The 14,597-nt window shown below is 32.5% G+C and overlaps 1 protein-coding gene across 4 annotated transcripts in view; it reads left to right on the forward strand.

Moving 5' to 3' along the window:
• Nucleotides 1–453: 453 nt before the first annotated feature.
• LOC134725764 (regulatory-associated protein of mTOR-like) overlaps nt 454–14,597 on the forward strand; it is a 52,002-nt gene continuing 37,858 nt past the window's right edge. For all 4 annotated transcript variants that reach the window (XM_063589892.1, XM_063589896.1, XM_063589893.1 and 1 more), the window contains exons 1-9: nt 454–726; nt 6,306–6,408; nt 8,771–8,931; nt 9,513–9,593; nt 10,888–11,034; nt 11,565–11,743; nt 13,153–13,212; nt 13,433–13,533; nt 14,067–14,211. In XM_063589892.1, coding sequence (XP_063445962.1) covers nt 577–726; nt 6,306–6,408; nt 8,771–8,931; nt 9,513–9,593; nt 10,888–11,034; nt 11,565–11,743; nt 13,153–13,212; nt 13,433–13,533; nt 14,067–14,211 — 1,127 coding nt within the window. In that variant the 5' untranslated portion in view covers nt 454–576. The remainder of the gene's footprint in view (nt 727–6,305; nt 6,409–8,770; nt 8,932–9,512; nt 9,594–10,887; nt 11,035–11,564; nt 11,744–13,152; nt 13,213–13,432; nt 13,534–14,066; nt 14,212–14,597) is intronic.

Consider the following 14,597-nt stretch of genomic DNA (forward strand, 5'->3'; position numbering starts at 1 on the left):
ATGCCGAATCAAAATAAAGTTTTTTTTATCTTATCTTATCTTATCTTATACGGGAATCTGTGTGATATCAAGTAATGGCGGACAAATAGCGATTAGGTGTATTTTTATGACCGATTTTTCCTAAGTGGTAAACAAGAGTAGATTGTAATTGATATATTGCGATTTATCATTTTTTTTTTAAATGTGTCGATTTTTGTGCGGGACGATCGCGAGTGGGACGAGTTGTCGCGGATTATTTAACTCATAATTCCCGCTTTTACAACTTGTACTTTCACTTTCGATATCGACCACAAATAATCTTTAATAATCTTTTACTTTTCGAGTATATAACTACCGATTTCGTAATTTGATATATCAAAATCTATTCAAATTTAAAAATATTTTACAATATAAAGATAGTCGAAAATGATGGAATGAAGCTGTTATACCATGATAAATTAGAGGCTACGAATGTAAAAAGTAAACATGGCCGATGAAAAAAGCATGACACCTTACTCTGTCAAATTTATTCTTTTCCATCACATTGACAGTTTGAGATAATTGTAAATAACATATTTTTACACATCTTTATTCAAAATGTCAAATGATTTTGAACTGACGCCTTTGATTGATGAAGATGATGAGCTGTCTGACTGGAATCTTCTCGTTGCCTTTAACGAACTTCGTCACTGGGAAAAAATTGAAGGGTCAAAGAAAGTTACCCAGACTTGGAGAATGAAAGAAAGGGTGCATATTCCATATTTTAAAACTTTTTTATTTAAAATGTTCACCTCATATGTTAGCAATAATAATGGATTCATGATGTTCATTGAAAAAGGCTGTCTTATTTTGTATTTTACATGCTTTCGAGATAAGACTGACACACATACACGACCAGTAAAGGATGTGTCAGCAATGCCACCATATTGTCCATCCCCTGTGAAGAAGCATTGTCCATACTTTAAAAGTGTAACTGGAGAGCATGATTTTTGAGGATCGAACCGGGTACCCCTACAGGGTTTGACACTAACATTAGAGGTGATGTAGTCCACAGGACTACCAAGAAAAAATTTTGGGTAGTCCTGGTAGTCCTCGTCTATCACTGGTGAGGGCCGCAACGCGGCCCGAACTAGCTAGGGGGGTTTGGGGGCATGCCCCCCCAAGAAAATTTTTGGAAATAAGATGCAATTTCCTGCCATCTGAGCACCCCAGAATCACACAAATGTTCATTTGAGTTTTGAAAATATTTGGGTTTTTTTTTTCAGATAAATTAAAGTTGACACTTAGTGAATAAATTTTATTACTCCTGAACTTTTCCTGTCAGAAAATATTGAAAAAAATAATGCAAAATCTGCAATCTGAGACAATTTCAAAGGCCTTGTTAGGTAGTGTTATTTCACCTTTTATTCCGGGTTTATTTAGCAAAAATAGGATAAAAATAAGGCCATAATAAATAATAGGTTTGTTTGTCCAAACGCTACCTACCCAGATAAAAGCTGCCTACTCTGTCTCAAATTCTTTTATTGTCCTGATTTGAAGAAGTTTTTTTTAATCAAATAGGCATGAAGACTAATAAACATCTAATACTTCAATTTCTTTAAAAAAAAAAATTTAAAAAAAATGCCCACCTACCTACCCACTGTCTCAACCTTAGGGTAGGGTTTGGGCAAACCAACTTAAATATTTTTATGTGTGGCCTAAGTCAATGTTTGAAGTTTTCATTAATGCTTCAAACAGTTTATAATTATTTTTTTGTAGTGATACAATGTCTTTGTTTGTGTACTAGAGGTCAACTTCATCATCACTGTTGAAAGCAATTCAGTGGATACAATGTATGTTGCTGAAACAAAATGTCTTTAATATTATTTTGAATGACATGTATGTAGGTTTTTTTAATAAGAAAGCCACCAAAAAAATATTGTTGCCTTTTTTTCCAAACTACCTCTTCCTGTTTATTTTTTTTAGGGGGATAATAATTTTTCATCCAAATTTGGGAAGTTATTTTTTTAACTCATCTACGTTTTTATTGCTGACCTTTGCTGTCTATTCAGCAATTCCTTCACATTTTGGTTATCAGACATTTTTATTTACATTGAAAATCCTTAGTGTTACAAACACTGTGATGATTCTGATCAGAAATCTGGATCTCAAAAGTGCTTTCATAATAACAATATTAAAATTACGTTCTTCCAGGTTACAATACACCATTAGATTTTATGGGCGCAGCCATTTTATGAGCATAACATGGTATTCAGAATTAAGAGTATGGCGAATCCTGATTGGTCGATATGTGCGCCCGTTATTTTTTATTATTAGAGACTTCGTGCACTCTGCTTTATACAAAAGGCAAAATAAAAATTATTCCGTAGCCCTAAAGGCACTGAGATGACTTTTCAACGCTACGACAAGACACGTATTTTTAAGGGTAAAATTGATAGGCATGGGAGATAAGTACAAAATACGCTAAGAAAAGCAACGCGAACCTATATTTTTTGGACCAAAAAATACTGTCCTAATAACTTTTCTTTGATTCTAGCAAGGTTTCGTTAAGAAAATCAACTTTCTAAAGTCTGTATCTCGAAAAAGGCTACCATTGTCGCCTATGGGGAAATTAATTGTTTATTTTAACCTATACAGCATCGACATTTTTTTATCATAGTGCTCAAAAAGTGTCAAAAACAGTCATTTTACTTGACATTTGATGTGAAACCGTATTTTTTGGTGACAAATGAAATATTGATTATCTAGTTTTTAAGCTATAGTCTGTTTCATATTGGTATTGCGTTTTACCTTAGAAACAAGGGTGAGCTCGACTTTTGACTTACTGTGGAACGAATATGTCATTTTCTGAAGTTCTGCTGATTTGTTCGAAAAGAGCAAGTACACGTCTAGAGTTTGTGAATATAAATCGATTTTTAAACATAACAATCTCGACCCAAGTGCTGTTATCGAGATTACCAAATTCAGCGAAAATGTACGGAAATGATCTCCTTCGAACATTGAAATGTTCATACGAATAACAAACTAAAAGAATAAAAAAAGCACGCCATTTTGTAGTTAACAAACAGTTATCGATGTCAAAACACAAATATTAACACATATTCTATATTTTGAAATGCTATAGTCTGTTTCAAAAATGTACTTTTATACGAAAATGGTTTCATTTAAAACTGTTATTCAAAATTTACCGTAGTATTAATATATTGGATTGGTTTTGTTATCAATATAATCAGTACTTAATGATATATAAAGAATCATCGGAGAAAGTGGGCATAATCTTCAGTCCTTTTTTAACAGAACCGCATTTACTCAAAAAAACAGATTTTTTTTCTTCACATTTTTCGACTGGGGTCACCTCCGATAAAAATTTGTGAAAATTCAGAGAGTAAAGCCAGAACGGTTTGAAGATGATTTATTTGTGGCATATATATTTGTGCATCTAACGCACTATGAATTGCACGATACAAGAAAGTATTAAATACCGTATAGGTTACAATACACCATTAGATTTTATGGGCGCAGCCATTTTATGAGCATAACATGGTATTCAGAATTAAGAGTATGGCGAATCCTGATTGGTCGATATGTGCGCCCGTTATTTTTTATTATTAGAGACTTCGTGCACTCTGCTTTATACAAAAGGCAAAATAAAAATTATTCCGTAGCCCTAAAGGCACTGAGATGACTTTTCAACGCTACGACAAGACACGTATTTTTAAGGGTAAAATTGATAGGCATGGGAGATAAGTACAAAATACGCTAAGAAAAGCAACGCGAACCTATATTTTTTGGACCAAAAAATACTGTCCTAATAACTTTTCTTTGATTCTAGCAAGGTTTCGTTAAGAAAATCAACTTTCTAAAGTCTGTATCTCGAAAAAGGCTACCATTGTCGCCTATGGGGAAATTAATTGTTTATTTTAACCTCCAAATGCCATCACTGTTTTTGAAGAATTTAAACATTATTGGGAGGACTTTTATGCCAATCTTTAGCATTGAAATAGCCAGACCATATACAAATTTCCAGGTGGTCCACAGGACTACTGATTAACCATGTTTTGGTAGTCCTCCTAGATTTTAGGGGGGCACCGGACTATCGGACTACCGTTAGTGTCGAACCCTGCCGGCCCTATGGCTATGCCACAAAACTATGCCCCAACTGACTGAGCTTCCCTTAGTACATGTAGTATCATCCCTTGGTGAATTCTGCATTAAAGTGAACAATATTTTTTTTACTTTTGTGCACTAGTCACGAGGAGGTTAAGACGGTATCTAAAATTCCACTTCCTAACATGTCCAAGTGCATTTGCCCTTGGTCTCTTTTCTATTTTAGTGACTTGTATTATTTATTCCTTCAACTTATTTTCATGGATAAGAGACGAGGTGGACCTCTGTTAGCAAACTATGTCCATTCTCCATTTAATATGGTGAATTAATAAATTATTAAACTATTTTTGCTGGCATTCTAGCATAGCAGAGAAACTTTGAAAGAACAAATAACAATAACAATTGTTTGATGTTGTGACATTTTATATGATACTAGAACACACCCGTGATATCGCGGGTCCGTGACTGAATTAAAGTATATAACTATGCGCAAGCCTTATTTTAGTATTAGCAGAGACATATATACACATGTGTATATATGTCTCTGGTATTAGTATTGTCATCTGATAAAGTCATGCCGATTATAAGATACTCAGTTTTCTCTGCTTTCAAATTTTTCTGTTTGAACCCGTCGAACTGGAACTTATCAATTATTAGTAATATTTTTAATTATTTGGAAATTAAAAGGTCCTGGAACGGAGTATTTTTAATCAACAGCATTGTCTTATATTAGTTATAAATAAAGTTGAATTCTTTGATTCGCTGTTTTACGTTATGCCCGCTAACAAATTGAAAACTGTACCTAGACGCCTTATTTTTAGTCCAGATTTTTAGTATTCGTATTGTTATCTTAGAAAGTCTCACTGATTAAAATAATACAATAGGTAACAATTTGACAATTTAGTAGTGTCAACCCTGTGATTATGACCCGTGTATATAGCATATTAATCCCGAATACACCGTTTGTTGGTGCGCCTGTCAGATGCGGAACGTACAGATAAGGTAATAGGTAACAGGTGAATATACTATTGGTATCGGTATCGGACTCGACCCGGAACTTCTTAATTATTGGCAAAATTAATTACGTGGAAAACAAAAGGGCCTGGAGTGGTGTAATTTTTACTCTACACCTTTGTACTATATTAGTTATATATAAAGTTGAATTCTTTGATTCGTCGTTTTTACGTGATGACGGCTGACAAATTGGACATCGTAATTTTAGTATTATAGATATATATTCTATGATATTATATTCTCTTCATGTGAATTGAAAAATTTTAATTTTATCTTCATTATATGTTTTTGTGTTAAGAATCAGAATTTATTGTTGTAATTACAATGTATGTCCCGTCAGGGGCCCTTAATTGGAAATAAAGAACTTTGAACTTTGTAGTAGATACATAGTGGGCCGTAAATAAAACACTGTTATAGTTAATTTTATATATCATATTTATTATGTGTATCTCTAGTTCATAGCATTTTTTTGGAATAAATAGTCCAGTGACTGTGTTAACAATCATAACTGACCAATTTTGTGTTCAAATTGAAAATGTACTGGAAAATGCTCTTCTGCATATATGTAAATTTCAGACAATTTGAATACTCAGTGACATTATATATATGACATTGGCTAGTACTTGAAATCTTGCTATATATCACATGGCCCAGGTGATTTCATATAAAACATTAAAGTATAAATTTCCATCTTATTTTCTAAACCAACACCTAAAAACATAAAAGTGATCTACTTCATTGTATACCTCATTAATAATTCCTTTATAAGGATTCCTTATTATATATTTTATTCAAAGTCTCATGTAAACAAGACTGGAAACGGAAGTAGATTTCTGCGTCGATCTGGAAATTCAAAAACCCGACAAAAAAAAATTGAACGATTTTGAGTTCATTATATATAATTAGTACAATGAAATATTTGGGATATTTTCCAGATTTTTTTTTTTTTTTTTTTTATTGAATTTTCTACTGTAATAGGGGACTTCATCCCCATATAATTGTGATATTGTTATTTCAGAGTGAAGACTAATCGTTGCATTAGATCTTTGTACATGTTGTATGAATGTGGATGTAGATCCACCAATGAACATGATGAATGAAATTATCTTTTTATTTTCCAGATAAAGACTTAGTGTTGCATTAGTTCTTTGTTTGAATGTGTGTGTAGATCCACCAATGAATGAAATTATCTTTTTATTTTCCAGATGAAGACCGTTAGTGTTGCATTAGTTCTTTGTTTGAATGTGGGCGTTGATCCACCAGATATTGTCAAGACTTCACCATGTGCCAGACTGGAGTGTTGGATAGGTAAGGATTGTTAGAAAACACATTCTAACACAACAATGATTGTCACATTCATTTTGATTGAATAACGTCACTTATTTACATGGCATCAATTGACAATTGATGCTATGGAAAGTAAGCATGGTAAGCGCAAGCACAGACAGCATATTAGTGCAGTCAATCTAGCATTAACTTCACCTTATCCGAAAGTAATTGCAACAGAAGATTTTTAAGTTTTAATCTATAGCATTATATTCCAAATATACACAGAAAAAAGTCCCAAAAATTTAACTTGAGGAAGAATAAAAAATCACAATTTAAAATTCCTATGGAGATTTGCATTGAAAAGGGAGATAACTCTTGCAAAAAAGGCAGAAATATCAATAAAATTGATACTAAAGTTTACAGCTTCTTTTCATCAGAATGTATTGATTCTTGATTTTTTTAGTGGTCTTTAGAGTATAACAAACAACTCTAAAGGCGTTTTCCTATATTTTATCAAGCTATAATTTAGAATTCATATTTCATTAGTTGACCATTTATTGATTTTTCCACATGTTAAGGTAAAGAATCTCAAATTTAATAAAAATAATTAAGCATTTATTCTTCTTTTTGTGGTTTAAAGTTTCTTTTGATAAGTAAGTTGCTGAAAAAATATAATATACAGATATAAACAATACCAAATTTTCACATTTTTTTTTCAAAATGGTTACAAAGCTTCAAATTTGCAATTTCTTTAATGAAAAATGCACAAAAAAATTAAAATACCGTACTTCAGTTTTGAACATTTCATGAGCAGAAGATTATATAATTTAGTCAAATACAATTTATAAGGCCTAAATTAAAATATTGTTTGTTTGCCCTTTTCCGACCCTATGTTTTGAAACAGGGTACAATGTAGGTAGGTAAAATATTTTATTTTTTTCCCCAAAAAAAATAACTTGGCTCGGTATATTATTTGTCATGGGTAGGCAGGTAGGTATAATATTTTATTTTATAGATACAAACTCTGCAAAATGTTATTTGTGTCCGTTTTGTTTTTGCAAATAAGTTTTCTGGGACTATTAGTTTTAAAAAAAATATCACGTAGAATGTGAAGCTAATTCATATGCACTACTATTTTGTTTTCAAATATAAAAAAAAATAGAGCTGTGCCGCATATCTTCAACGTTTATATGCCTGGAACTTTGAAGAGTTTGGAAATCAGTTTGAACTTGCACTTATATTCTGTACTACGTACCTTGTATGCTTACCTTAAGATTTTCTGTAAAAGATAACTTTGTACTGATAAGATTTGTCTGGGCAGACATACATTACTAGTAGAAAAAGTCACTAGAGTGTTAAACACATCGTGTGTGCCTTTGTTTCCAATAAAAATGCTACAAGACTTTAAACTCTGACAATTGTCACATATTTTACATCGCATTCATAAATGATCTGTTTGGACAACTTGGCGATTTTACTGCCAGATATTCTCCACTTTACAGGGTTTAGCCACTTTTGGTTCATGTCCAATATAAATAATAAAGGGGCATCGTTAACATAATCATCCTGATCTGCGGATCACAAAAGGCCATCCCTACATAGAATACAACGTCCGTTACAAATTAGTTTGTACACACGTTGATAATTTTGTATCAAACAAACTTTTTTGAAAATGAACCCTGCTCTTTAAAGGTACAGAGAAGCGTTCACATGCTGAACATCGATTTCAAACAAATGCTTTGAAACTTCAAATGCAAGTGTTCATGTCAAACGCTTAGGTAATACCAAACGGACTGGACCTTATACGTTGAAGATAAAACCCGAGAATTCCAGATAAAATAGTTTTGAGCGGGAAATACAAATATAAGATTTTTGGTAGGAAAGAAAAAATAAAATAAAATAAAATCTTGCTGGTAAATACAAATAAAAGATTTTCAGGCGCAACGAATTTATAGGGTCGGTCGGTAAAGGGCAAACAATCTATATTTTAATTTAAGCCCAACCCCATCAAAGTATCATACTTTACTAAAATTTTAAGAAAAACAACCAAAAGCTGACCAAAAAAGACTCATTTTTGCAAGAGTTATTTCGCCTTCCAATGTTAATTTCCATAGGAAATTAAAAATGCTAATTTTGAGTTTTTCTCAAGTTAGATTTTATGAGACCTTTTTCTGTGTTTATAAAGGGCATAATGCTATAGATTAGAACTAAAACATTTTCTGTTAGTTTGAGGTTAAATCTTAGTTTGACTGGACTATATGACAGATTTTAAATACATGTTTGAACGTTGTTTTCTGTCAGTTTCATTATAGGGACATAAGAGGCATGGCGAAGAGTCAAAACAATATGTTACATTCTCAATTGCCTTTATTCTAAGAATTAAATTTCTATGTTTAAATAGACCCAGTGACAGCAGGACCACAGAAAACTTTGGAGGCTATTGGTTTAAATTTACAGAAGCAATATGAAAGATGGCAGCCTAGAGCTCGATATAAACAAAGTCTTGATCCAACGGTGGATGAAGTGAAGAAATTATGTTCATCACTGAGAAGAAATGCTAAAGTAAGCTTAGAATTAAAACGATTTCAGCAGCATTATATGAGATAATTGTCATTAGAAAAATATCATTAAGCACCCTGGAAAACAACTTATTGATGACAAACCATTTTGTAATTAGCAATATAATTCCACCATGATAACAATGTCTTGATGTTAAAGGGGGCCACAACTGAGATATTTAATTTTGATGACTTTTATGAGAAGGAGCAAAAAAAGATTTCCACCTTTCTCTAGATTCTGCATGTTTTATAGAGGCATGTTCATAACACACAATTTTCACCAACCTGTGTAAGTGATTGTAGATGATTCACCCTGAAAAATTGGTCTTGTAAAAATGTACATTCCTAGAGAAGTATATATATCGGATGGTGTAAACTTTCACTTAATATCAGTTCATTTTACTCCTCTGGACTATTTTATCGATAAATCATTAAGTAAAGTATCATTGAATTTATTTCTATATAACCAAGGACAATGTTAAACATACATATATTTGTTCTCAAAATTTGTTTGACACATTTGAAGTTATATTTTAAGTGAAAATTTCTATTTATAGTACATTATTATAGTATTTCTATTTATAGGAAGAAAGAGTTTTGTTTCATTATAATGGTCATGGTGTGCCAAAGCCAACAGTAAATGGAGAAATCTGGGTATTTAATAAGGTAAATAGATTAAAAAAGATAACACAGCTTCTAGAACAATTAAGCAGAACGATTACCTTTTGGGTTTATAAAATAAAGAAATTTATGAACATGTATTCAGGGTTGGTTATGGGGGATGGAACCCCTCCTACATGTATCTAAATTTTAAAGTCATTAAAAAAAGATGTAAACGTGTGCCCTCCAAATATTTTCTTCAGCATTTTACAAAACGAGTACGAAACTTTTGGTATTTGATGCTGCAAATCTTCGATGCCCGTTCTGACTTTGACAGTGAAAAAAAATAATATCCAACCGTTTTTTTAAGCTTTATTCAATAACCAAAATTATAGCAAGAAAACAAAATGGGAAATCCAAAAACAGCACATCATTTTTGACTAAAGGGGAGGAATGGAGGCTTGGCATTATAATTGTTACAAATGACAATAAATGAAAATATTTGTTATTCTACGTTGAAATAATTAAAAAAAAAAACGGAATATATATTAGCCTGCTCACCATTCCCTACATAGACATGAACAAAAATCAATGAATAAAAAAATTTCAATATCAACACGCCATAGATGCAGGATTTTGTCATGGTGAAAGTTTCTCCATCGTTCAATTTTCATCCATGGAGATCCCTGTCTAAAATGGCTGTTTGACACATAGTTTGGGGTCAAAATATATATGAGCCAAAGGCCTAACCCAATCTGACACCTTTAGCATGTGACTTAATTATTTATATGTCTACTCTATTGTTTGTTTCAATTGTTTTTTCTTCCCTCTGGTCAATAAGGATTTGGCAATGTATTTTGGAAGAAGAAGGCATAGGGCCATTCCAGTTCATTTCTGACAGGTGGGGATTGATGCTAAGATTTTTTTTTATATGTATCAGAAAAGAATACATGAAAAACTACCCATCCAATCTTATAATTAAGACCTACCAAATGTATAGTATCCTTAGATGTAATTACTTTTACCTTGAAAACTATTTACTGTTGCAAGACCCTTAGAAGTTTTTTCGTATAATTGTACGTGTCAGATGAAAAAAACAAAATTAAACCCCCCTAGATGGATACATTTTACACCCTCAGAAAGGACAATCCATCCATCTTTAGCAGAACTTAACTGGAATGGCCCATTGTGAGTATTCCTTTTTCAACATTATTATTTTCTTCTGATCTATACAGTCAGATTTACATTTTAACGTAATGCCCAGTACTCATTATCTATACTTGTATTTAAAAATATTTGTTGATGTACATATATATTTTTCTAGATATGTCCAGAATCTATGTATTTGTTTTGTTTTCAGAGTTACACCCAGTATATTCCATTATCTATATATGACTTACAGACTTGGATGGGAAGTCCCTCTATATATGTATATGACTGTTCAAAAGCTGGCATTATCGTAGAGTCGTTTCATCAGTTTTCTGTACAGCGGGAAAATGAGATGGAGGTTTGTAAGATAAAGAAATGGTTTGTCATAACACATCTAGCATCATAATAAATTTTGACCAGATAATTATAGTCTAGATTATATTATAAATAAAGTCCAATATCTAATGATGATGAATACAATAGGTTGCAATGGTAAATGGAACTTTGAATGAATGCTAAGGGTATTGGTCCTTCTCCTTTCACAATAATAATTATGATTTATTATAACTAGCAAGTGATTAATTAAATAAATCTTGTAAAAATAGATTTTTTTTTATGTATTTGTTAAGATGATTTGTGATAAAACAAATGTGACCAACAGTTACCAATGACAACCACCAAAGAGCATGCCACAGGATAAGTACAAATAGAATGTGGGGGTGGGGGGAGAGGGTGTAAACATATTTGTCAGTGCTCATCCCTTCCTCTAACCTTCATGACCGTAAGCTTCAACAGTGGTGTCGCAACACAATATAAGAATACACAGTAAAAATAGATGTCAGTTTCCTGTTTTGTTACAACTAATATATTTATCAATTTTCTATGTAGTCTGCTACTGTGAATGGAAACAGTAGATATTCTGGAAGTGGGTCTCCTCTCTCCTCAGTGAAGAACTGTATACAGTTAGCAGCATGTGGTGCCAAAGAATTACTGCCCATGAATCCTGAACTTCCTGCTGATCTGTTTACTTCCTGTCTTACTACACCTATCAAAATAGCGCTAAAATGGTAAGGTATGAATATTTGTAGGTATCAGTTTCAGGGAACAGTACATATGTTCTAGAATACATATCATCAGGTTAAGTCACTAAATTTTTTTAATAGGTTTTCTTAAATAAAGTATATCATGCAAAGAAAGATGATGTATGTATGTACGTAGATCCCTCCGTTTACGAAGCACATCTCGAGAGCTGTGAGGGTACAGTGGAATCCGTGTACACTCCCTAACAGGATTAATGGAGATGTGTCACTAACTTATTTACAATGTTCAATATTTACAAGGACAATCCCCACCCAACACCAGACAGAGTGTTATTATGGTGGAGGAAGCCGAAGTACTCAAAGAGAACCACCGGGCTACTCGGCGGGAACAGACAAACCGAAGAGATATCAGCAGATTGACAGCTCTTCAACGGTTTCGGTACTTATACATCTTCGGATTTCAAATGTTTGGCTTTGAGCGTTCCTGATGAAGGTAAATCCAGAAAAGCTCTTCGGACGCAAGAAATTAATAACGTGTTGTTTTCAATATTTTACATCACTGGGTCGATACCTCTGCTAGTGGACTATCAGTCCCCGAGGGTATCATCAGCTCGGTAGTCAGTATTTCGGTACTGACATGATTTAACAAACTTTACTAAAATTGTCCGTTTATAAATTTATAAATTATTAAGAAACTAAGGTTTCAACTCCCTCAGTCAAAGTTGGCTTTAGATGAATTTGGCTATTATTTTAGGTATTTTTTGACATACAGCTCTTCAACGGTTTCGGTACTTATACATCTTCGGATTTCAAATGTTTGGCTTTGAGCGTTCCTGATGAAGGTAAATCCAGAAAAGCGCTTCGGACGCAAGAAATTAATAACGTGTTGTTTTCAATATTTTTGATCTCCAGGTCAAAGTCGGGAGCAACTTTGACCAACCGAGGCCCCCATAGTACCCATTCTAGTTTAAACTCCGGTCTGGGTACCAGAAATGTGTGTGAGAGGGTGAAAAACACCCTTCTGATGTACTGATATTTTTAGCACCCCGAGTGAGAATCGAACTCGGGACCTTCAGCACTGTAGCCATCGGACTTAACCACTAGACCACAAACTCACATTAAGATTAAAGAGGATGTGGCTTTAACAATAACTTTAGATGATTTTATTTAAAAGGAAAATGTAAAAGGTTAAATAATACAATAGATAAAACAATTATTTTGTTAAGAGATATTCTTCTACAATATGTAAAGGAAGCACATTTATTTATCTTGAAATTTCGTTCCGTAAAAAAATGACAAAAAGACGCAATTAGGAATGCTCATTTAAAAGAAGTTTATGGTTTCTCTTACCTACATATATATCTGTTATGTTTTCAAGCAGGATTCTTAGGTAGACTGGTTACAAAACAGATTACTTTGTTTTCTCTCTGTTGTAGGTATGTCTTACAAAATACCAGTAAACTGGTTCCAGGTCTAACAGAAGAATCAGTTGACAAGTAAGTTTTACTCATCATGTTACATTATGATACTTAAATTTTCTGTTAATAAGATATCTACATGTTGAATTGAACAAAAACAGAAATATATTATAAGTTACAAAGATAGACATTTGACAAAAATTATATTCTTCACTAGTAATACCTAATAAATTTGTACAAATAAATTGAAACTTCATAAATGAGAACACAAAAATAACAGGGAACATTTTATTTTTAGAGTACCAGGACAATTAAATGACAGAAGAACAATGTTGGGAGAATTAAATTGGATATTTACTGCCATAACTGACACCATAGCATGGAATATTCTACCCAGAGGTTGCTATAATTTGTTTCTCTAAAAAATGAAGATTTTTTGCGGGGGATTGCATTTAGATTTGAAAAATGATACATAATTTATAAATCTTCAAAATAGAAAGTTTATCAAAAGTAAAATGAAATTTACATCATAGTTTTGTTTTCCCAATTTTCCTATTATTTTACATATCATGTTACTCATAATTTAATCTCTATGATAAAGAGATGTGTAATGATTGCCAAATGAGACAACTGTCCACCCGAGGTGAAAGTACACCGATGTTTATGTCATTTGGAAATAACGCCGAAATAACTTCAAAACTCAACTCTTTACATAATACCGAGTACATGAATTAGGTGTTTTCAATTGATACACTATCAACTTAAATTTCTCAACCGAAAGACATTAATAATTGGTTATAATTTCATCACAAATGACTATTAAACTGTTGAAAAATTTAAAACATGAAAATATCAGGAACAAATTCTAAATTCCTTTCATTATTTCCATGTTCATGATGTTTATTTAAAATCTTATTTTATTGATTTTTCAGAATTGTTTCAAAAGCTGTTTCGACAAGATTTACTTGTGGCCAGTTTGTTTCGTAACTTTCTGCTGGCGGAAAGAATTATGCGATCATACAACTGTACACCAACATCTAGTCCAAAGTTACCTCCAACATACCAGCACCCCATGTGGTAGGTTTACAAATAGTTTATACCCATCTACACCCATGTACACCAACATCTAGTCCAAAGTTACCCCTTAACATTCCAGCATTCTAGGTCTAATGATACATTTAGTTAAAATACCAATAGTGGCACAAATTCAACTAACTTCCAGTCCAAAAATATCTCAAACCCACCAGCACCCCATGTGGTAGGTTTACAAATAGATTATACATATCTCCACCCAATTACACCAACATCTAGTATAAACAATATTAAACTCTGGGAAAATTTTAGGGACCTGAATTTCCGGATAATGTAAATTGAACTTTCCGGAAATTTTGATCCATTAAGTTTTACAGAGTTTATATTTTATATTCACAGGAAGAGACGTTTCTTGGTAGTTCTGGGATATC

Source organism: Mytilus trossulus, chromosome 7 (genome assembly GCF_036588685.1).
Source record: "Mytilus trossulus isolate FHL-02 chromosome 7, PNRI_Mtr1.1.1.hap1, whole genome shotgun sequence".
NCBI lineage: Eukaryota > Metazoa > Mollusca > Bivalvia > Mytilida > Mytilidae > Mytilus > Mytilus trossulus.